At 38.0% G+C, this 26,061-nt stretch overlaps 1 protein-coding gene across 4 annotated transcripts in view; it reads right to left on the bottom strand.

The window, feature by feature from the left end:
• Positions 1-26,061, bottom strand: part of tnksa (tankyrase, TRF1-interacting ankyrin-related ADP-ribose polymerase a) — a 165,244-nt gene that overhangs the window by 29,773 nt on the left and 109,410 nt on the right. For 2 of the 4 annotated variants that reach the window (XM_066710859.1, XM_066710862.1), the window contains 8 exons: positions 15,120-15,140; positions 13,267-13,361; positions 9,667-9,733; positions 6,691-6,877; positions 4,867-4,988; positions 4,282-4,373; positions 4,109-4,187; positions 829-1,000 (listed from right to left, as the gene is read on the bottom strand). In XM_066710859.1, the coding sequence (XP_066566956.1) occupies positions 829-1,000; positions 4,109-4,187; positions 4,282-4,373; positions 4,867-4,988; positions 6,691-6,877; positions 9,667-9,733; positions 13,267-13,361; positions 15,120-15,140 (835 nt within the window). The remainder of the gene's footprint in view (positions 1-828; positions 1,001-4,108; positions 4,188-4,281; positions 4,374-4,866; positions 4,989-6,690; positions 6,878-9,666; positions 9,734-13,266; positions 13,362-15,119; positions 15,141-26,061) is intronic. The other 2 variants (XM_066710860.1, XM_066710863.1) reach the window with 1 other exon arrangement.

Raw genomic sequence — 26,061 nt, 5'->3', positions numbered from 1 at the left:
CCTGTGCTGTTTCTGTTTGAGGACTACATTTACGTTAAGCTAATAACTAACAATCAAACAAACACATGTTTCTATTTGATTTGACTACACATTTTCCAGGGTTAAACTTCAAACAACTGAACAAATGCCTAGCAGTTCGCTGTGCTTGCTGTGAGAACTGTAATGGTCTAATTTACATTCATAAACGTAGACGTCACATTAACGATGCGGAGAAGTAATCAAGCAGTAGAACAGCCATTGTACTGTTTGTCCTCTGATTAGGTTAACCATTTCTAATACTTCAGTAGCAGCAGGCTATATTCACCAAGCCATTCCAAAGGGGTTTTCTATATGGCAAAAGTGCTGAAGAAAGTGCCGAATGTAATACTTTACAATAATGTATCTGTAGCATCATAGATATTTTCTTTTGCACAAAAATTAGAGACTAACCTTCATGAAATCCCCCCTCCCCCAACACACACACTATTCTCAACCAATGTAGGCTGGACTGATTAGCAATGTGCCGTATCATAGAAAGACCTCAGGATCTGTCGTGTATTTAGTTGCGCACCGAACACATTTGCTACAGGAAGCACTTACAACTGTGAAATCATCTTGCATAACACAAATTCAAACTTAAAAGCATGAGACACTTGCTGGAAGTGTGCTAGGCCTGTGGATTTTGAAATGCTCCTAAATCAGTTCCAGAATAGCACTAAAATAGCACAATACAAATAGGGTGAAAGGAATTCCTAAGATTACTCTTAGATAATCAATCATTTGCAGTCACAGTTCTTCACTCTCATATACTCCACAGATGCAAATGACTAACTGTATGTAGGTGCCTACCATTGAGGATCTGCTGGACTGCTTCGTTCCCCATCTGTGCGGCCGTGAAGCCCTGCAGGGAGATGATGGAGGGGTCCGCTCCGTAGCTCAGGAGAAGGCGGCATGTCTGAAGGTGCCCAGCCAGAGCTGCTCTGTGAAGGGCCGTCTGACCCAGTGTGTCCAGGGCATTCATCTGCAAGCACAGGGCACCAACATTAGGGGAGTGCCAACGGCACAACCGCAACGAGACTACAGCACTGTTCTGGCACTAACTAAAAAAAGGGGTAAAAGTAATAAGGATTTGAAATATTATGAACTCCTAGAAGATACAGGATCGCATATAACCAGGGCTGGGGTAAACCACTCTAGCAAAAAACGAAACAATTTTAACTATTAATCTGGGTGCTTCTGCAATATTGTAGCATTTCTGTCATCAATTTTAATGTATACATTTCTACAGCCTGGCCTGATTTCATGGCTGTGGTGTTTATGTACGGTGCTGACACGGAACAGAAATGCTAATTTCCAGGGATGATGTTTGACAGACATCCTGTATAGTCAACAACTGCAGGTGGATGACAGACTCGAGGGACCCGTTACTTTCTGCGCAAGCTACAAGAAACACATTTGGAGACTTCACCACCTTGAGCAGACAGTTACATAATTCAGAACGGAAGAACCAAAGTGTACCAGCTGTTTATCATGGTGTGAGAATCTATCTGCTGATATAGAAAAGTGGCTTGAGAGCAGATAAAAACAACAATAACACAAAACACTGCTGGGGAAGCTACTAGAGTAAACTGAAAACAGGCAAATCACAGCACTCTACACTGTTCCATGCTTTATGCTTTTGCAGGTAGGCTATTATGGATGCTGGGGAGAAAAAAAAAAAGCACGGATGCTGAATTGTTGACAACAGACAACACAGTCCTAAGAAATGTATGAATGCACAGTGGAAAATGTTTTCTAGTGTCAATCAATAGATGGAAAGTGTATAGGGGGCAAAAGATTAAGGAAATTCAACATGAGTGAGATTGAGAAAAAAAGAAACATCAGAACTTCACAGTTATTTTGATTTGATGTAGAATCAATAATTACAGATCTAAGAGTTGAAGGAAGTCAATGTGGCTCGCAAAGGAACATTTGATAACATTTATCTGATGATCCACACAATGTATATTTTCCAACTAAAGATTATGAGGCTTGAAGACCATTTCCAATTCAACTAAATCTGCCTTTTGGCTTGCAAGGCAGGGAGTGTTTCACTATCCATTACAGTGTACCTGCAGTAGCCAAAGGAAGCCTCATTATGAGAGCTTGGCTGTTTGAATACATTCTCAGCCCCCAAGTCTGTATAGAGAGGATTCTCAGAATGGCTTAGAACAGCAGTCATGTTCTTCTGTATATGGCTCAGAACTTTTCCTTGTTTGCTTCTTTTCATGAACCACTCTTCCATATAAAAATAGAGATGGAACGAGTGCAGATGTGAAACACGGTGGTGCGAAACACGAAGCCTAACTGCTGTGGAGATGAAGCCATGTGTAAATCTGCTTGTCTGAAATGAACACAAACATGAATTAATTAGCAAGCCTGCAGGCAGCCAGCATGATATTTTAAGAGAGCGCTGGCGACCAAGGAAAAGTCAGACGGGCACCTTGTCTGGCTAAGCAACGTTTCAGAGTACAGGTGCGGGTTTTGGTTTGTTACTCAAAGCTCTTTCTTCCAAGGTTCATACTGAATAAGGATGAGGAGGCTCAGGCAGCTTAATTACCAAATAAAGGATTCTGGATTATCCCACAAAACAATACATAAAATAATGAATTTAAATAATGTTCGAAATTGACCTCATCTCGCACAAATGTATTGATGTGTGGGAGTGCTGTAATAAAAAGTCCAGAAAGTGAAAGGGTCATTCAGACAATCTATACTCATTCAATTGGGTTCGACCCTGATCCTATAATATAATAATGACAATAACCTTAAAGGTGACTGGAAGAATGAGAATGAATTCATGGCTAGACAGATTATCCTTCTTCCAGGTAAGCTCTGTAAATGTCTTATAGAGCTCATGTTTCGGACCCTGACTGTACATGGAAGCACACATCTCAAAATGGTCTTATTCAGATAGCTTCTTTGGCGCCGTTTCATAACCTGTTTATTATTCACAGGCATGCATTCTTCATCCATTTTGTTCACTAATGACCAAAACTCACACCATTCCCCTCCGGTGCTATCTAACTCAATGTTCCTTATCGAAATCATAAAAAACGTTTTTGAGTTAATAAATAAATAAATTGAGTTTTAATCACAGCTTGAATGGAAATACAGTATTAAGACGCATTAAGCTATCAAGCACTGATGAAGCACATCTTTGACTGAAGGAGATTTTAAATAGTGTAAGTGTAAAATGAATAGCACCTACTGAGCATTAAAGCTAAAATGATCTAAAATGCTAAACAGGCAGACATGATGGGTTTTGACATATACACCAAAAAGAATACATAAAACTGAATCCCATTGGCCTGTGTTTCAGGGAAAATTAGAAATCATGTGCTTCTTTGGAGGGCTTGATCCAGTCTTATTTCAAGATGCTATTGAGAGATATAACTTGAGCACAGAGACTGATGCCTGCAGTGGCAGTTTAATAAGAAAGGCAGGGACTGAATGCATTTGTATGCACTATACATTGCTTTCTGTGCAGAAATTAAGCTCTGGGCAAGGCAGGAATATAATGCTCACAAACAACAGCTCGTTAAACAGAGGGCCCAATAAATATTTAATTGTGATTCCTATCGCTTGACTGTTCAAGGAATCCTGGAGTCATTGTAAAAGGTGGTTTTATCACACTCAGCTGGTTTGCCAGCCCTTATTAGTATTATAGGTTGTGTGTTCTGCAAGGACATTAGGAATCAGTATGGTACAAAGGAAGATGTGGCATTTTGGCAACACTGAACTGTCTTACTCTGGAACTCCTTTCTTTTAAAAACAGGCTGTATGTTCTTGACTGTAATGTTTAAAGCAGCAGACAAACAGATAGTTTATGGCAGGTTGAGGCCTCTGTGGCAGTGGAGGATTTGAGCACAGTAGACGAGATTAAAAGAACCGAGAGGTAGATATTTCCAATAGAAACACGCAGCTATGTTGTCAGGTAGGATGGGAGGGTGGGGGTTTCACTTGCTATAGAGAGATGCATGATAGATTTCCTGAGCCTGACATTGCATGCACTATTCTAACAGCAGGCACAGTAGGTCTCAGGAGGGGAGACTGAACAATGATGGAATGTAAAAGTAGAGTGGTGTACCTTGGCTCCATGTTTCTGCAGCACTTCCATAACATCATTGTGGGCTCTCTCAGCGGCCACATGCAGCGGGGTCATGAAGCTGTGAAGACAGAAAATGGCATCAGCAACGTCTCAACATAGAGCACCTGGGGCACAGCTACAGTAATACCGAGCTCTCACACACTTCCACTTACTCTTTGTTCTTTTCATTGACGTTGGCACCCTTCCGCAGCAACAGCTCGGTGACTTGTTTCCGTTTGGGGTGTGGCGAGGCGATGGCACAGTGCTGAAACAAAGGGACAGGCTCAGATTGTGTTGGTCAGTCTGACCTGTATGTTTTCCATGTTATCCCAATGTAAAATGAAATGTACTGAAGCAGATTGTCAGAGAACAGAATGATTAATGTATCTCGGTCCAGTCTAGTGAATCAATTCAAATGATTATCATTTCATTCACTCACTCAAACAAGCCTTCATATATTTCTTCTTTCTTTCTATAGAATCCCCTAGAAACTAATTCTAGGAAAGGTGTGCAGTTATTTTAACAACGCTTTAAAAGTTATTTCTACATGTTAAAATCAATATGTGTCACCATTTAGGAAGGTAAACAAACACGCTTAGGCCCAGATTTAAATTCTCTTTGAATGGCCAATAACAATTTGGATTTCCCATTACTTGATTTATTTTCCTGTTTGCCAAATGATTCTTGCTTCTACCTATTACAAAGCATGTCATCAAGTATCTAGTGTCTGCATTCTGACAGAGGAGAGTGCATCTTACCAGTGCTGTTTCATGAGACTGAGGGTGTTTGAAATTAATAATTTCCAATGCGAGAGTTTTCTTCACTTTTGCCATATCAGCCTCCCGTGCTGCCTGTAGTAATGAATGACCTTTGAATTCGTCTGTGTGGAATAAAATAAAGGGGGAAAAGGGGATAACATGTCTGTCATAAAATGCATCAGATTTAGAAAAGTAGTAGAGCACAATCTTATGAAAAAAGCAGAACATTCACAAACGTATTAAAACGGAACCATTGAGTAAGATCAACTGAAATACACTATAGGTAGGGTTTAGTTTGTAAAGCTTCAACTTTATTGTATGCCCTTCTAAAGGAATGCAGGACCAATTCATTTCCAACAGCAGTCTGAGCTTGTGCTTCAACAAACCGATTGAATCATGGGTCAGTTATGTATAGGGCTTGGTTTTCAGTTTATCATCTTGCAATGTCACAATCTTATTCTGAGCCAATTCACTTAATAATTAAACTTGGAAAATGTATTGATGCTCCTGCTAAACTGCTGCTACCTTCGAAGTAGCTTCATATTGCCTTCATGGTTAGACTGAGCAGCTGATTCTGTTTTGCCTTCTTTTTAATTGAAACAAGAGTTAACCAGGGACCTTAATCATTCGGCTTTGTCTATTTTAAGTGGCATTTTGTTCTTGCACTTTGACTGATCTAGCTTCCAATGTGTCAGTTTTCTTATTGTGAATTGTTCTCAATCGCAAAATTAAAACAGAATTGGGACATAAATGGGATGCAGATGCGTCTTAACAACCTATTAAGATTGAAAGGCAAATACTGATAAGGAAAACAAAAACTCAAAACTCAAATCCCTAGTTATATACACCTGTGCATTAGTACATCTGACTATTTCAGATTTCAGACTCAGAATTTCAGACTCAAATAAAACACTGACCCCAGACACAGTTCCAAGAAATGTTGCACTGCAGTTTTGGTTTTGTAGTAGTGTCACGTAAGAGGAGTTTGCAAATTATATTTTCTGTAGTAAATAATGTGTGTGCGTGCACGCGTGTGAGAGCACGCTCCAGGCTCAATAAATGACAAACATTGAGATTTTCCAATAAAACTGCACACTGCAGTGTAACTATCTTCATGGAATTATATTTAAAAGCACTGGAATGAGATTTAGTCAGTAGGAGTAAAATGATGGCATTAGCAGGTCATGTTAGGCAATTATATTTTAAATTCCTTTGTCATCTAAGCTTTAGCTTCAAGTAACCGTCAATGAAACATTCTCCTAAATCATTCTCAGAAACAAAACTATAATGACAGCTGTCAAAGGGCTTCAATTAAAAAAAAAAAAACACTCCTGATATTAAAATAATTGCTTCTGGCAACTACACTAACCCTTAGGGTAGGTTTGATATTAAACAAGAGTGAATATTTTAATTTCCGATTCCATTATAAGTATAACTATTTCAACCATTCTGATTCCTTTGCAAATTATGCATTGGCCAATCAATATCTTAAAAGCACAATCACAATTTTATAAGAATAGAACGTGGGAAACAATATAAAATAAATAATATATATAAATGTATTTTTTTTAAAGAACTGCCAGGTTACAGAAATGATTCACCCAAACACATTTCTGAGGATCTTCCAGACACTGTCTAGAAAGTTGCAATACTTTGAATAAAAAAACATTCATCTTGGAAATCTGGTATATGCTTTTCTTGCATTATCTTACATATTGTTTAAAACTGGAGTATTTGCACATATTGTACTTCTCTTAATAGAGGACAACAGGAATAATTGGCATAATAATTTCAATTTCATTGTAATTTGGAATACTAGCTTACAGGTGAGCCGCTCCTTCAGCTCAGGAGTGGGGGCCATGTCCACTGCGCTCTTGCCATGGCAGTTGACTAGGGTGGGGTCTGCTCCGTGGCTCAGCAGGAGAGAGCAGACTTCCACTCGGTTCTTGGAAGCAGCTTCATGCAACGGCGTGAACTGCCACAGGTCCATGGCGTTGACACAGGCTCCATGCTGAGGAAAGCGATTAAAACACAGTTTAACACACGAGGCAGGAGCACGGACAGACTTGGGTTCAAATGTACTTCCTAGATGGTATTCGCCTCTCTTCATCAAGACTAGCGCTTCTAATGACCCCCCTAATGATTGGACTCCTTCCATTCCAGACATACTCATAATCTTTCTGAGCCCTGAAAGCTGTTAGACAGAGAACAGGCGAGTTGGACAGAATGGAATAGGTCAAGGAGCGATCAGAAGATCTCGTGATAATACATTATTATTATTTTTATTTCTTGGCAGACGCCCTTATCCAGGGCGACTTACAACATAAGTGCAAAAATACAGAGAAGTACAAGGCATAAATCATTACAAGTTCAACTTAGCTAAAACATAACAATTCAAAATACATTTTACAGATTCCAATTTACACAATGCATATAATCGTACTTGTTTTTGCAAATGCATTTGAAGCTGGCACTGAGAGCCATCTTGGCTCCTTAAAATATTAATCTCTCTGAGCATCACTCAACACAATGTGTTATTCTAAGCAGAAGTTAGGAGGGGCAATTCTATGACACGACGGCCTTCCCACACTCTGCCATAGAAGATTAATGGATAACAAATCTATTCGGAGATTGACATGGGCCAGTAGGCACGTATTCGATCACCTTGCCAATGCAGAGTATGAAATTACCCAGATTAAACATTACAAAACAATTTTGGTTACTTTTTGGATGACAATTGCACAATTTAAATAGATTTTAAAGCTTAATTAAAGCTTAAGCACAGTTGTATTTTATTCCTCTCTTGAATTGATATGAAAAGCATAGTTCAGTTGTCCCTCTATACATCTTCCATCCTGATACTCCACTTTGACATAGCGCCAGTTTTCCCTCCTGTCAATTTTAACACCAATGTATAGCGGTTTCTCTTTTTATCACTCGCTTTATAATGTCAACCACTTGCTGTCAATTTCGATGCCTGTCCCAAACCTGGAGGTAAAATGCACGGCGTTTTAACTATTTTTTACCATAGGTCACTCTGCAGTTTTGGATGTGCAGACTGGGAGCATGTTATAATGAGACAGCTGAAGGATGCCACAGAAGAAATCACAAGCAGGGATTGTATGAATGTGGTCGTCGCCACATTTATATGATGTAGGATAAAATGCTGTTTGGACAAAGACTACATTTACCAACCCCACTGATTAAATTAGGTATATATGCAGATATTTTAGATTTAATTTATATGTTGTGAATTATGGAGGATAATCCATGCCAAAATTAAAAATAAATACAGAGAGAAAATAATAAATAAATAAATGAATAAATAAATGTTGAAATATATGTTGAAATAAATTAATGAATGAATAAATAAATGTCAAAATAAATAAATAAATGGACATTTCTGTATTTATTTCCACATTTATTTATTTCTACATTTATTTATTCAATTATTATTTCAACATGTATTCATTTATTTATTGCCCGTTTGCCACTCTGCTATTTACATTTCTCAGTGCGCTTTTACATTTTGAAGAGTGGTTCTGTATTTCTTTTTCAATTTGACAAAACCCTATCTGTCAATCACAGCTAGTGGGCGGGAACCAGTGCAGTTATTGGCTAATTCAATACAGTGTGTGTAGTGTGGATCGATTCAATTTGAGTGTAAATTTAAAGTTTGAAAGAACGAAAGTCAAAAAATGTATTGTTTTTTATTCCTATAGATATGCTTCAGTTATTTAATGATGTAATCGTCAACAAAAACAAACTAAACCCCACAGGAACCCCACTACACAGTGTATTGGATTAGCCGATAAGCGCACTGGATACTGCCCACTAGCTGTGATTGACAGAAGGGGCTTTGTCACATTGAAAAAGAAAAAGAAATACAGAACCAAGCTTCAAAATGTAAATAGCAAAGCGACAAACGGGAAATAAATAAATGAATAAATAAATGTTTAATTAAATAACTGAATAAATAAATAAATCAATAACTGTAGACATTAATAAATAAATAAAATGTTGAAATGTTGAAATAAAAACAGAAATGTCCATTTATTTATTTCAACGTTTATTTATTAATTTATTTATTTATTCATTCATTCATTTATTTCAAAATGTATTTAAACATTTATTTATTTATTTATTTATTTATTTTCGCTCTGTATTTATTTATAATTTTGGCATGGATTATCCTCCATAGTGAATGGCAGCATCTATGAATCATTTGTCAAAAAGGATTAAGTCGCTTAAATCTTCTACTACATACTGAAATGGCAGTTTCAGTGGTTTGCAGTGGTTGTATTAAGATTCAGATGTTTATACCGAGAGAGGGAGGGAACAAATGCTGAAACATTGTGTTTAATCTGAGAAAGGTAACTGAAAAACCTGGAACATAAATGCTCTACAGGAATGCAACAGCAACCTTGTCAAGCAATGGCTGTTGCTTCATTCTGCAAACAGATTTTGCAGTGTCTGTATGTAAAATGCCAACCTCTGTAATCAGTTCATAGAAGATTGGAGGAGGCTTAATTTAGGGATTGTATCCAAGTGGGTGTAGTGCAGGCAAACTCCATGCATGGGCTTTTGGGTTTACTAATTTAACAACTGTAAGCTTAAGACTAACTTAAACGAGTATCAATTTATACATTTTGTGCTGTTACATAAAGATATTCCTTGCTTCTAGGTTACCTAGGTAATACTGTGGTTAAAGAAGCAGTTTTTTGGGGTTTTGGAGAGGTATTAAAATGCAGAGAGAAAAACATCCAAATCAGGCCAGCGTAAAGCTCTGCATTTCCTTACCTTAAGTAGCAGCTCGGTGACCTCATAATGTCCATATGAGCAAGCATTGTGCAGTGGGACAAGACCCCTACAAGACAAAAGGGTGGATAAGGGGCCATTAATTTACTGATCGGTTTTGACTTTTGACTTTTTTCTAAGTCAAATGAATAAATCTATTATCAGAGATACAAACTAAACATTGTTGATATGGAAAGAAAACCAAAATGCCAGTGGCAATTCTTTTATTACTTTAAGTAGGGCAACGGTAATGCATTTTTAAGAGACCTGTCAAGAAGCCCAATCCTCTGCAGTGACCCAAAGCACAGCCAGCCAGTGTTGGCGATGGCTCGATGGCGCTTTCAGTCTGGCTGAATAAAGTATTCAGCAAGGTTAATAATTAATCACGGAATAGTTAGCCTGAGCTTAAACTGGCTGATGTACCGAGCTCATCACAAGCATCTGATGCAGAAGACAGACTGAAAGCATGCTACTCAGATAGATGGGTGGAAGAATTCATTTTTGCCATGGGGGCTGTGGTGAAGAAAAGGCATTGCACTCTAATCTCCCCATCAGCTCAAAGACATCTCAGTCAAGTCACTGACTTCTAAGATGGTGGGTAGCAGGTTTAAAGTGGATCTTATCTTTTGTAAACTATATTCACAAGCTACTGTTTAGAACCATGATACTCGCAAAGCTTGGTTTCCATGATTTGTCAGACAACAAATATGTAAATCAGTATTGCCACATTGGACACAATGTCAAATATGGCTTGTAACAGGAAACAGGCATTTCACAAATTGAATCCACCACTGTGTGGACTGGACACAGGCTTCTGCAGTATTCTTTTCAGAGTACATTTATTTCCTCTGCAAGACTCATCCTGAAGCAAATTAAACCAATATTGAGATAGAAATGCAAGGAGGAAAAACTAATTTTGAAAAATTATTCACTAGGAAGTGGAAACGAGAAAATTAACAACTGCCAGGGGTCTTTAACACAAAGTAATGGGGGGAGAGAAGGAGTTTCACTATATAAAGAGGTTGGGTAAGCTCTCAAAACATCATGAAGAAAATCTGTAGGGCTTTGGTGAGAACATTTTAAAGACCACAAACCATTCCATAAACTGCATGACAGTCATCAACGATCAGATGTGGATAGCAGTATATTCTAGGTTAATAAGCCTTCAAAGATTATCTTATTGTTTGAACAGTTTAGAGATTCTTGTCCATCTGGTCAATGTATGTGCATTAGCAGTTTGTATCACACATTAATACAACAAAATAAAAAAATAAAAAAAAAAAACAAGGTACTTCAAATCAATGCAATCTACTACATAAAAGATTCAGAAAACCAGCTGGGTTATGCAAGTTTTATACATGTCTGTTCATTAGTGGAATAATACATATTTTTGTAACACATATATGATTTAAGATTAATGTAATGTCTAATTTAGACCTGTGGGATACCAATTTGAAATCAAACAGGACTTGGAGTTGCAATGGTATAATTCAGGGATTTCTGTAGGGCTGCAGGGTCTCAAGCCCATCTCTCAGCTGCTTAATTAGTCTAATAACATGATTAAGATAACTAACTTTTCTCAAGGCTCCAGAAAGTTCTGTGGGTACTGTGTCTGCTGTTAACAACATATTTTAGGCTATGAACTGTAAAATAAAATAAAACATGAATAACTTAAAATAAGCTTCACTGCAAAGATAAGAGTTTACTAATTGCATGCTGTAGGTGGATCAAAAAACTGAAGACAATGCAGCAATCCAACCCAATCTCAGATTTTGACACCTCTGGTACAATTAGTAGGAGCATGGAATTGGAATTTCCATTTAAGAAAACCAGATTTATCTTGTGCTCTGACATAGTTCTACGTGTTCTGGAAGAAAAAATAAAAAAACACTAGCAAAGCTTCCCTCTCTCATTTCTGTGTTTTAGGCACAGACTGATCCCTGCTTTCCATTATGATATACAATAGTACAGGGTTAGAATACAATTTGTTTTTCTACGGTAAATAATTTGGCGATATATTATGTAGGAGTGAATTACAGTTGCTATTTAATGTCTTTAAATTGGACTCCCCTATTGGACAAGTAAGACAATACTTAAGTAACACAGGTAAGAACCAGTATAAAAATATATGCCCAGTTGAAATGCTATAAATACCCCATTATACATACATGTTAAAATAGGGATAAATTGTGGTACATAAGAAATAAGTATGATACATTAGGCTGCATAATGAAGTTTACACTTTTCTACACTTTGTGGTAAAGCCTACTGCTTTTCTACAAACTTATTTCTTGTCATTTTGCATATTCAGCAAGGTATTCAAGTGCTAGTGCCTCAAGATGGGAGTACTCTGGAAATCAGACATTAGAGGGTTTGAATTATTGTTTTCTGTACATTGGGACTAATGTATTTGTCAGCTTTGGGCTTTGCATGCGTCTTTCTGTTTCAAGCTCTTTCTGATTGCTAGGTTGCTTAGAGCATTGCTTCCCTGTCCTGGTTCTCTGGGCCACTAGCTCTTCTGGTTCTTTTTCAACCAGAGTTTCTGATAACTAATCAAACCCTGTCCATTTCCTTTTTTGCTTGAGAATTTTTAATTTATTTATTTTACACAAAGACAAGCTTGTTTAAAAAATAAGTTGGTTTAAAATAAAATTTCCCAAGGGGTGGGTTTTAGGACTCCCCTTGAGCTGTTTGCAATGCCCAGCTGTGTGAAACTCAGCCCATGCAGACATCTGTAGGAGAGACTGATGCAATATAATCACCCCCTGCATGTGTGCATCATTAGCTGGTAATCAATGGGCTTAAGAGAGCATAGCATCTTCAACCAGTTGAGAACAGACTGAAACTCACTTTTCTCTATGTCTTGGCAACCAAATATCTAAGGAAGTATTTTACAGAAAAAAAAAACTTTACAAGACAGGGGGGAAAAAAAAGTGTTAATTGGAAAGCTTTTCAATAACTAAGCATTTAAAAGGTGTCACAGGAAAGCATTTACCGCCAGCTCCACCCTCAACCTGTCCTGCTCAGGGAATACTGATCTGATGCAAGCTGCTGATGCCAATAATAAATACAGAAAACACAGATTCTGTAGATGGTGCTGTCAACACAAGTAACCTCTGTTATTGTGAAATACATATGCATATGACAGTCATAAAATGAACACTATATACCAGAGCTACCACATATACGTTGATATGTAATTTGTTTAGTAGTCGAGTCTCATATTTCATTCTTTGTACTTCCTGTGCTGCGAACATCACACATATTACTGCACTGCCAAATCCAGCCACTCTCCCATCTTGCATGTGAAATATGTTGTATGGGGAAGAAGGAGGTTGTGAGAACACTTACAGTCTGCATACACTTATAGGCCGAATATAAAAACAGCAGGGAAATGTCAGGTGGAAAAAAACAAAAACAAATTAAGTGTGAGTAGCATTAAAGACTTGGGTTGAAAGATCCAGTAGCTCTACAGTGGAGCAGGACTGAGAAACACTGGCATAGAGAAGCCCTGGGTTGAAGAGCAGATGGGGCCTCTATGAGGAGCCGTGCCCTTGTTGAAAGTGTCAGTGAGCCGGAGGTGGGAACCCATGGGTGACGTACCCCTTGTCCTTGGCATGCACGTCGGCTCCGTGCTGCAGGAGGAGCTGGACGATCCTCACCCGGTTGTATCCTGCTGCCAGGTGCAGAGGGGTGGACTGAAAGAAAAGAAGAGAGCGCTCATTACGGAGGCAAGGCCAGGGTGACTTAACAGCAAGCAAGCATAACGGGGGCCAGATCAAAGTGAAAAATTTGCTTCGAAGTGAGGAGGGAGAGTGGGGTTGGGGGAATAGAAAAATAAGTTGAATAAAGTAAACGGCAATGGCTTTCAATGCATCTATCTTAAACGCAGAGGCTTGCCTGTGGATGAATGGTCAGGCTGTGTGCCCGTTTGTGGGGGTGAGACAGCTTTCCCTCCGCAGAATGGCTGAGAGAGAAAAAGAGCTCTTGACACCAGCACTAGCCTTCACTTGTACAGCTGGCACAGCAGCACAGTTACAAGTGGCCGAGACAGGCCCATCTTCAACCTCAACCAAACCAACACCTACACAGAGGCCATTACCACGCCTTTTAACTTTGGTCGTCTACAACTATTTTGAAAAAGGTATTACAACTGTTCTAGAAGTAAGTAGATCGTGGTAAAGTAGGAATCCTTCTCTAAAGCTCGGAAGCGGACCTGAAAAACTGAGGACTCTGCAGCAGCAAAGAGCTGAGAGATGTGCTCTTAAAATGATGGGCTGATCTGTACCAAAAATCTAGCCATGGGTTGTCTACCAGAGGAGTGCCAGAGGCATATAGGAGGAGGATAAGGGCTTAAGACCTCTAGAAGTTTGTTTCTCGGTGGGAAAAGAAGTGCTTTCACTTTAGTCTCATTCTCAATTAGCCATTTCTGAGCAGATAGGGGAACAAGACGAAGAGCTGTGTTTTGTCATCACTGATAGTTAACAGCTGATGCATTAATGTGTAGGCGACCTTCCTCCAAGACCAAGCTTTTACATTACACAACGGGTACCGCACTTCTCTAATTAAAGACATGAGCAGCTTAGCCATAGCCTAATTCACAGACAGGGGCTGTTAGCAGTCGTGCACTGTACATCAGAAACACAAAAGAATGGTCGCAAAAGGGGGGGGGTGGAGGGTGGGGGCATAACAATACGACAGGGTGGACTTTAGCTCACAGTGGCTTTGGGGAAGGGGTGCAGTGCAGACAAAAGGTGCAATCACTTGAGAAATGACTCCAGAATCTTTCAGTGTGCTCAATGAAAAACACGTATTAACTTAGGAATTACACAGAACGCGTGTAATGAAAGAGCAATACAATACAGTTGCATTAAAAATATGGTACAGTGATTCTTATCATCATTTTTGGTTTTACCTGTATAAATTACAAGGGGATAATTTCCAGCCCTTAAGAAATGAATTACAAATTCCCTTTTTTATTATTATGTTGTCTGACAATATTTACACAATGCAGAACAGGCTTGGTGCATGCATATTTATTAAAAAATCAACAATTAAGAAAACAGAAAACAATTTAAGAGTGGCTCAAGCTTTAGGGTGGGGTAGTGAGGTCACTTGGGGGGTTAGGTGGAACAGATTGTTGGGGGGGGGGGGGGCAGGGGCAGTATTTGATCTCCCATTAAAGCAGGCAACATTGAATTTGAGATCCTAGAGGAAGGATAGCATCTCTGATAGCCGCCCCCCCCCCAACCCCCAGCCCCCAGCCCCCAGCCCCAACACGCCAAGCAGGAGCACTGTAATGGAATGTGGCCAGCAAAAAAGACCCAGGTCCATTTGGTGCATATAAGAAAGTCAGAGCCAGCGTATTTATAAATGAAAAAAACAAAGATTTTTATTTTATTTTCAAATCACAATAGTGCATCAAATCTAAGAGCGGTTATGTAAAATAAACTTACCAGCATTTTTTGGGATGTCGACTGATAGACAATGTCGCCAGAATCACACAAAAAAAAAAAAAAAAAAAAAAAAAAATGATAAAATGATAGCATCATGTTATTATCTCAGATAAGATATCAGGATCTTACTGTAGCTTTAAATATATATTTATATATTTCTGAATATCAAAAATATCTTCACAATATACTCAACTTTAATACTCTCGCAGAAAGCCTGCTGGATAAACAGTCACGCTTAAACTGGAAACAGTCAAGAGATCAAGGGGCTGCACATTGACTTTGTGCAATCACTATCATGCCAAAACATTCATTATATCGGTTGTTGTTTTTCACATTAAGAAAGTGCTTCTTTGCTGGTTTTCACACAATAGTATGACTGACAGAAAACTGCAGTGATCTCTCTCTCTCTCAGTATGCCAATAGCAGATACTCAAAGCAAGGGTCACAGAAGCCAGCTTTGCTGAACTGTAGGATGACTCCCTTGAGCGGCTACACTGCAGAAAAAAGCAATCTTGGTAAAGATTCGCACTGCACAGTAATGGCAATCGGCATGCTTATCTGGGAAGCTTTTAAAAGAGGTTCCACTCTTTTGGCATGCTTGGAGAGCTTGCCTTCACCTTGCATTGCGTTTACAATGGCAAATTCCCTGGTAACACTGGGGTACGTGTGAAGCACGTTGCTCTTCAAATGTCTGGTCTGGGCATCAACTTATTAGTCAAAAAGGCAGCCCCTCTGATCGATGAGTACCAGCTGTTCTTGGAGTAGACGAGCCAGCAAACAAATCGACGTACACTTTGCACATGCGTAGTTAAAGCAGCTTATTCAAACCACACAGCACATCAGACCATGTTCAAACGGCCCAGAGCAGAGCCTGCCGGGGCTACATGAGCAAGGAGGAATGTAGACCATTGGGTACATGCAGATTATACTGGCACGTGAGTCAGGAAGACTGAAGATCAAGGAGTGCCCTCCAATCACTAGTCACATCTCATCTGTTAACAGCATGGAACTAAATAAGAAAATATTACAGAACTACAAAAGTGCAGGGGAAGCTGGTTGGCTCCAAGGATTACTGACTTACTGGACACCTTTTCAGGCTGTGCATCAGCCCCTGATAAGCCCACACATATGCCAAGAATAATCAAAATCTGCCTATGTGTCTCCAAGATGTGTACTTTAAAGCATGAATCTAGAAAAACACTGCAAGTTGAACTGTAAAACTAGCTTTTTTTTTTTTTTTTTTTTTTTTTACAGTGCAGTGTCTGAATTTGAATTGGACAATCGTGTCATGCTTCCTTTATGAAAGAGCAGATTTTCAATCCAAAGTGGTGACAGATTAACATTTCTTAAAAGCAAAGCCACAGGAAAAAAGGAACCAACACAGCATTGTATCTTGTTGCAATGCTTATACCACAGCATAAAGGTTATACACACAAGGTGTACATAATTGGGGCACTGCAAGTTGGTCGTTTACTGTATGCCTCATTAAGAAAGTCTGCAATTCTCTCTTTTTTTTTAATTATATGGAGTTACAAATATTCAATTACAAACAGAAGGGTCAGAGGTGTAGAATATCCACCTTGTTTTACTCTAACTGCCAAAGGTCAGAATTTTTTAAGATCAAATTGAAAACACTTGCAACTCCACTACTCATAACTGTCAAACTATATTTGACTAATGTAAAGGAAGATTCTCCAATTTCAGTTTTCCTTTTATAATGTATGCAATGAGTTGGTAAACCTTACAATACAATTTGAAGTATTTATTAACAACTATATTTGGCTAATGTAAAGGAAGATTCTCCAATTTCAGTTTTCCTTTTATAATGTATGCAATGAGTTTGTAAATATTACAATACAATTTGAAGTATTTATTAACAACTGCAGCCAATTCTAATAGCCTCCGATTCATTTTGCATACTCTACAAATAATATCCACATGAATGGCTATTGAAGATTTTAAATCCGATTCAATAATCCTTTCACATATCCTTAACACACACACGCACACTTTCACCTCTGTAAAGCATAGAAATCCTAATGAAACTGATCTCTGGGTAACTGTCCTAAAGAAAACTCAAGAAACAATTGTATGTCATACGTTACACAGTTCATATGTTTTAAGTTACAATTGCATGCCTGTATTGGGGAGAGTAGGTCAAGAAAGATCATACTTTTTTTTTTTTTTTTTTTTTTGCAACACAAAGTCACTTTTGATCCAACCAACTTAAAAATAAATAAATACATAAAAAAGTAGCTTAAAACCTATCCTTGTGTTGTTGATGGGCTGCAGTACAGAGTTGAGTAAGTTCTTTTTCCCACAACCTGACTCCCTAACAGAAGTTAAGTCAATTTTGTTTTCAGTTCCACCTCAAATCATTTTGATCACCTGAAATTCCATTCCTACCCATAAATATTCAATAGAAAATTCAATTCCAAATTAGATTGAAATTGACGAAGATTTCCAATTCTATTTGGAATGCTCTGATTACTGGTAATGTTCTTAATATGTAGAAGGGATATAGTTCAGACATAATTCAGTTTAAACAATCTACCCTGCTTTAAAGATCATGAACTAGGAGCTCTTAATGAGCCTTTCATTACCATATTATGACATTCATAGAGGAAAATGTGCATCTTATGGTATTTAAAATGGTTACGAAAAAGTACTATTGCAAACCTGTAGTTTGGAAACAATAGCTGACTTTTCTTGACTGACACAGTCACAGCACATTTTTATCCACCCATATAAAATGGATTATTAATTGCCTTGAATATTTAAATGTCAATAGTATCCAAGTCAGATTCGACCACTTAAGAGCTGTAAGGCTAAGCAAATGTCTATGCTTAATAGTGAATGGATCAGAATAGGCTAAAAGAGAGGTGTACAGGTTAATGCCCAGGTAGTCCAGTACAAATACTCAGTACAGCACAAAGTTCATTCAACACAGAGCTTTTCTAATGGTCTAATACCCTGCATATACCTGGATATAAGAAACATGAAACACCTGTAGGACACTAACACCCAATTCCATCACAGAGGCCTATTGAAGTGTATCATTTCCGAATACCTAAGATTTCTAAAGCCAAAGGGCAGCTCTATAATGCAAGTCAAACTTTTCAAATTGTAATTTTATGTTCTAAGTAAGATACCTAACCCAACAATTCAAACACATAATAAAATGCTACGTTCACTTTAAAAAGGGGAACCCATCAGAGACTATGAGAAATGGCTGCAGTACAGAAAGATGACAGAAAAATCAGTAAGAAAATCATTTAAAATGATGAAGTGTCAGGATGACCTTTTTCCAGCACCCCATGGGGTAAGATTTGAGTTATAAGAGCATGAAATTGGACACCAACTCACTCAAAGCTCTCCATAGCTCTGGAAAGTGAAATATACTGGGCTTTGAAAATGTGGCACTAGAGGAGTTGCATGAAATCCGACTCTAAATGACACTTGCTAGAAGACTTAAGGTCTGTTTAAACCTAAGTGTTAAAATGTAAGTTCTTCTATGCAGGTGATGGGATGAAACAAGATGATTCCACTTGAAGCTTGACTGTACTACAGACAAAGCAGCATATAGCAAAAACGGCAAGCTTGGTTGTAACGCACAAACACATACACACACGAAAAAGGAAGAAAACAAAAGAAAGAAAAAGGAATGACTCAAGTGGAGCAATGTCTTGGGCTGATGGAATCGTCCCAGATCCTGCCTACGCGGAATCTGCTTTAATTAAATCACATTACGAAAATCAAAAACCCACTTGTAAGCAGGAACACAAACCTGAAAGCCTTGTTACAAATTTAAGGACAGAATTCAAGCACAAAAGCAGGGTTATGGCATGGTAGGAAATGATGCCAAAGCTTCTCATAAAATACACCAGGGCTCCAATTTGTAATCACATTTTCTCTATTTTGGCTTCCAGCCAAGATGAGGGGAAAAAAAACATATACATGACTGCATCCAATTTCATTTTCAGCTGCTCCCTGAACAACAAAAAATGAAAAGGAGATTCTTTAGAGCTGATGGGAAAATATTCAGCCCAAAACACAAACAGAAATAAGAAAAGAGAATAAAAGCATGCACAGCACACTTGGTCTCATAGCCCAGATCTGGCAATGCTGGCTGGATGCAGGCAGAGGAATGGGGGAGGTGGAGAGGTAGGAAGGGGGGGCACAAGACCGAAGATGCATTTAATATCTTCGACGAATCCTTCTTTAATTGTCATTCGGCACAATGTCATGCATGCGCGTTACCTTCCCCCATCTCCCGAATTTCTTCCATTGTTTTTTTATCGTTTTTTTTTTTTTTTTAATGGGGAATTGCTACAGTAACCATGCCAACAGAACGATTACTGGCTGTCAGCTGTTGCCATGGTGGCAGAACGTGCTATAACTACCATTAAAGGCCTACACTAGAACACTTTTGTAAAACATACACTCCCTTGAGTTACTCAGAGGCAAACCACATCAACGGTGATTTGAATACGTCTATTGTCCCTATTTTTCTGTTCAAGGCTTGTTGAAAAAAGAAAAACTCCTTTCAGAGCTAAATGAGAAAAGCATCATCCCTTGATTTTAAGGTGCACCATATCACTTCATTCATGAAGTTAAAACCAGCACTTAACAATTTCTACCTTTTTGCACTCACAACAACCAAAACAAGCAGAGTAAATCAATAACACATTACTTTTCTCATGTGAACCGAAACTGACATTTAATTGCAAGAGGGGAAATGTACAGCTAGCCCCCTTTTAATTGGGCTGCTCATCTTATTGTATAGAGCCTGCACACAATCATTTTAACTTCTCCATCCCTTACATGCACTAAAACTATCCAGAAAGAGAAAGAATAATATATTCAGTTTTTTTTTTTTTTTTTTTTACTAACTAGGCTAATACCTTAGTGGACAACATTTCTCAGCAACTAAAGATGTCTATTTATGAAGCAAACCAAAGTATAGACAGGACCTGTCAATTACAGTAATTAAATACCTTCTAATAAAGTTTCCAATTTATATTTGGCATCGACATTTAAAATGTACCGAGTTAATTTAAAGGGCATTTCATTCAAATTCAATTAGATACGGTCTGATACTTATTTTATTTCTTGCTTTCAACAAAGAATATCCAGTAAAAGCCATTGTGATTAATAAGAAGATGCATCAATAAATGTATGTATTTTGTTCTTCGGTTGGGTTGTTAAATAATTTGTAATCCTACCAAATAGCATTTCAAAAAGTTGCAAGTCAAAATTTGCATTCTGTTATTTCTTGTTTTCATGGATTGCAGTTTCCTTTAATTTGTCACTTCATTGCTGGGGTTTAAATGCTGACCTTCCCCACAGGGCATGCAATTTAGACTTTCGAATAAAGTGTCAAAAGTGAGCTGCACTGGAATGCAATGCGATTTGACCATCCTACTCAATGGCTCCTCGATGACTATGCGAGTGGGCTACAGAAGTGCAAAAATATTAGTCTTCAATATTTCAAGAAATTCAATGTACCAGAGCTTGACATCCATGTTGGCTTGAAATACAGGGTTTAATTCCTTTTGAAGGTGCTTGCCTGGATGGATTTTAGGCTCAAGGAAAAATCTGATTCAGGAGATAATGAGTCCTAGCTTATTGTGCATCACCATATCAAAATATAATTATTTTCCCCTGCTAAATTTAATAAAGAACAATTAGGGGAAGCATGTTGGAAATTTAAAAGACGCACCATAAGTCTGTTAAAACCCCAAAGGGCATGAATATAGCGCTGTTGTAATGTAGTGGAAACACATCAACTCAAAACTGGTGTCTGTGAAACTAATTTTCAAGACCGCTGCACCTGACCAACACATGAGACTTTGGTCAAAAGAGTATTAAATGCAATAAATGCTTTTCCAAACTAGGTTGCAAGGTACAGTTATGTTACAATGCACCCGGGTCTTGGTCAGCTATGAAGGGCTATATTGTGGCGTGCAGTTTATGACTTGGAGCAGGTGAGAGAGCAGGAGCTGTCAGACAAGTTTTTCATCACGGCCATCACCCTTGAGAAAACCGCTCGGAGGATGACACGCACCGTCCTCTTCCCACAAGTCTTCAGTGATTGCATACATCAAATTCTGATGTTGCATGATAATGCCCATATCGCTGAATGCCCAAGTCTTGAGATACTACAGATTGGCTATGGTCTCACAAAGCCTTTCTAATTTGCACTGAATCTCATTTATATAAATAAATACATATACACAGATAAAAAGGTTTGCAATTTTTCTGTTATATCAATAAAAGTCCATGTTTATAAATAAGTTTGAAATTCACACAGCAAAAAAAATACATTGTTCATATTAAACCACCATAATTTAACACTTCATCTGGACTGTAAAAAATAATTCTACAATTATAATGGAGAACTGCAAGGAGTATTACTGCAGATTTCAAGCATTATTCTTGATCAGAATGTGTTATGACCTTTAGTGTTTTTTATTTAGACATTTGATATTGCTGTGATGTTAAGGATATAGTATAATCAGTTTGCTCTCACTACTCCTCTTCTACAGGTCGCTCAGTCATGCTTTCTCTTGGGTGTTCAACCACCAAGTCTCCTCTACTGCCCCACAGTGGTGGAGTGAGCTGCAGGTGGGCATTCAGACTACATGATGGCTTCCCATCTTTCAGTACCTCCTGCAGACAAATCTGTTTAGATTAGAGCCATAGACCAAGCTAATATCTTATACCTTAATTTGATCAATTTATTCGTCCATGTGCAGATTTTTTATATATACTGATATTATGTTAGGGGTTTGTTAACTAGGATGTTGGATAAAGGCATCCATGTAATAACAATAATGACAAATTCTCCAACTTAGATGTAGCATACATACATACATACACACATTTTAAATATAGCAGTATATTTGTATAACAGAAGTATGGCACAGTAAAAATACTTTAAAGATGGAGTGGTTTCCCCATATTTGATATGTTTGTGTCTCCATATCAAATGGGCAAATATGAACTCATTTTCTAAGTTGCATAAAAAAATGGGCCCCTTATTTAAGCATTACTCTTCAAGCCTACAGATGTATACCATGGTTGTAAGGCAAGAGTTACATCAGCTTTCAATCTGCTCTCAAACGTGTCATTATGTGCGGTATCTAAGTCCTCAGCGGCAATCAATTCTCTCCTAAGGAAGGTAATGGCTTGTGTCTCGCTGATGAATCTCAATGCCGTTCGGATTCTTGTAGAGAAGCTGCTGCATCTTATTTCATTTGCAGATGCTTTACATTTCAGCGACGGAACAACTTTGTCCTTTGTCCTGGCACATTCAAAATGATTTCCACCGATTACACAATCTTTCAGCACTCCTGAAACCTGGCACCATCCTAGATTCACATCGTATGCAAATTGTATGAAAGGAAATTAAGAACTTGAAAATACGTAGTTCTGACGGGCCCTATATGCATCAACCCTGAGGTCAGTCACTAATGACAAAGAAACTAAAGTCACAAAAATGTTAAGGAAAGAGAGAGAGAGCAACAATGTGAACTAGTAGTCTTTAGCCATCCACACACTGCGCTGTGTAGGTTAGTTCTGAGCAGTGACTAAGCCTACATATCCAGAGTTAAAGGGTAAACACCTGCTTCTTCAAGGTCACCAAGTCCTCACTGACTTCTAATGAATCCAAATGATCACTTTGGTCCTTGGCTCAGAGCGCACTCAAGGGAGCCCCAGCCATCTACTAATAACCTCGATCAGTGAAGGTAAGCGAAAAATCTGCATTGCGGTTTAATGGGGATGAATGAAAGGTTCTTTCAACCTTAATTGCTCATGCAAATCTTTTGGATTGACAACAACAGGGGGAAGACTAATGACTGTATGCTTTCTGCCTGGTGCTGGAGAGGCCATATCTGGAGGGTTCCCATTGGCGAGTTCAATCAGTCAATATTTAATTGCTGCACTCATTATAAATCAAAACGAAACACACCATTGAATTGCCATCAGAAGGAAATGACTGCTGGTCATTACTGCCCATGAACAAAATCACACTGGGAGGAGAGTGCCATGTGATAGCATACAGTAGTAATGACTGCCTCAATGGATTGGATTATGGTTTTTATAGTGTGGGGAAGTGTTAATTGTTCGGTTTGTAGCTTGAAGGCAGTTCAGCGGTTAGTCTGAAAGTCCACGTATGAGGGCAGAATCGGAAATCAGACTCTTGCAATGCTAATTCCTCATCAATTATTAAATTTAATTTCAGCCTGTGATTTTTGTTAAGGAGTCCATTAACAGTTATGAGAAAATGATTTTCTCTGTCCATTTTTATGGTTTGGCTGCTTTGATTTGGTTGCCAACTATCTTTGGGCTTCTGGTTTCCTGACTGTCAAGGTAGGAAGACTTATTCAGTCTCAAGACTGTTACTTGCTCAGACTGTAACACCACCAAACCGCATGGCTGGAATAACAGAATTCGGTTCAAATGAATATTCCAGGTGGAACTGCATTTAAATGCACCCTGAGACTTTTAGACAAAGTACAGGGAGTTTGTTCTGCTGGTTTTGCACAGCTGGTCATGGTTTTCTGTCATCTTGTCTTGAACTGGATCATCACCCCATTAAAAGCTGACAGAGTAAGCATTGAACCTTGGAGATCTCTCCCTAGCTCACACCAATGCTCCACTGGCTGAGTGTAGAGTTTTCCTGTTGTCATTTCCTTTGTTTCTTGAGTAATACATTATAACAGTAATTGATCTATTCCAAAAAACATTTTCAGCAATGCTGGTAAAGCATCCACAAGTTAAATTCAGCGTATACAAAATAAAAATAAAAAACATCCATAAGGATACATTATTTCACTTAACACTAAGATGCAGCTTTCATTAAAAACATAACTGTTCACTTAAAAAGAAAACTAAAACAAACAAACATAATGCCTTTTTCCCCATGTTTATGGAATCCAGACAGTATTGCCCAAACAGATGCTTGAAATAAGCCTCTTTTAAAAGGTTTTAACATTCAATTAAATGGATCTGTGGCAGCAAATAAACAACATAAATGTATGAATAGCCTGGAAATAATAAAAAACAAAAACAAGATCTACACAGGCCTTTATCATCTGCTATTTATTGAGGAAACAAAAGCACACGGCCGTGAGTTTTAAAAGGAGATGGTAACAATACAGTATGCCAGTTGCTATGCCAGTCTCCCATCCAAACATGCAGATCTCTGATGACAAGCTGTCACACTGGAGTCATCTGCAGGCTGAGCAGTATGCTAATACAGTATGCCTATTGTGCTGAAAATAAAATGGCAAAACATGGATGGAATATTTGGATAATGCTTCGGTTCATTTAGACTAACAAGACCACAGTCAATTTAGATATAGTCACTTAAACAAAAAACAAAAAAGCTAAAAAGTGATGTTAAGGATATAGTATAATCAGTTTGCTCTCACTACTCCTCTTCTTCCTGGATGAAAGAAGATGACATGCTTGCTGATCTTAGCGTTTAACTTCCATCATATTGGGCAGAAAAAAAACAAAGCTGATATAGGAGAGAGCAGCTTTAATGCTCGAAATAATTGCATTTACAGATAATTATTCGCAGACCGCCGAGGATCTATTATAGACACAAGTACAATTACTTACTCCTGACACTAAATCTCTCTACTTTACTTTACGAAATCTCTCTGCCTCACACCACCTTGCACATTGAAAACTCAGTGACAATAAAGCACTCGGAAAACTGCCTTTGCTATTGTGTATTAAAAGATTAATCACTTTGAGAATATCTATCAACACTACTACCAGTCACAGATTATTTTATTAATCTTTGTCTGCCTGCAGGAAACCAAAAAAATAATCGTAAATAAAATGAACAAATCGGTGCCAAATGCAGTGTTAGGATTTCTGGAATCCTGCTATGAATTAGAAAATAAAAAAGAAAAGAAAAGAAAAAACACTTAAAAGGAACAGAAGGGGCTTTGTGCAGTGATTAAATCTATTGTTCTGACTGAACTGAACGATGAAAATTACTCCCTGGCAATACAATTCCTGTAAGTCAAGTTTGGCAAAACCGCTTCCTTGGCAAATCGGGTAGCAAAAATCAAAAACAAATCCCACTTTATCCTTGCTTTTTATGATTCATAAAATGTTTTTCAGAGTCTTAAGACCACGGTGTTTGTTTGGAAAAGGGTTAAAATGTTAGCATATGAATATAACAAAATCATTTACAAGAGCAATCCATTTCCTTTAAATGAAATCAGGTAAAGAAAAAATGGTTATTGAAATGGCATGACCCTGTTTACAATTACTGCCATACATCTGAAGCATCTTATGTTTGGTTACAGCACAATAAGCACTTTTTATGTTGATCCTCCACTTGTTCTATAATAGAAGACCGAATATGAAACACAGAAACAAGATATTGTTTCTGTGGGAAATAATTAGGACAGATAAAGAGACTAGCATCACTAAAGCATAGCATTCTTTGAGGATACTATATTACTTTTCTATGTTCATGTTTGTCTTAGCACAAACACCAACAGATGGAATAATTTAAATCAAAATGAAAACACAATCTTCTATGCGAATTTAATACTAATATAACTAAATGAGTCTTATTCAAAATAAGTACTTTGTAGAGAACCACTGAAACCTAATTTCACCAATCTTGCCTTACAAGCTTAGCTGTGCAACAGTATATATATATATGCACACTAAAATATACAATTATTACAAAACAGGTCAATTACTCAATTTGTCTTAATGAAAACTATGTATACACTATCTAACAACCCGTTTTGGCTTTTCAAACCTGAAATACTATAAAATGAGACTTTCTGTAGCCACAGCCTACATTTTAAGGCATCCTTCTATGATTTAATACATCTGGGGCTTTAGACAGAAAAAGAGGCTTGGCACCATAGCAGAAACTCAAGAATTTCAAGTAGTGCTG

The sequence above is a fragment of the Amia ocellicauda genome, chromosome 8, assembly GCF_036373705.1.
Source record: "Amia ocellicauda isolate fAmiCal2 chromosome 8, fAmiCal2.hap1, whole genome shotgun sequence".
Classification (NCBI taxonomy): Eukaryota; Metazoa; Chordata; class Actinopteri; order Amiiformes; family Amiidae; genus Amia; species Amia ocellicauda.
Note: the sequence above shows the minus strand (reverse complement) of the source record. Positions and strands in the feature narration are given on the sequence as shown.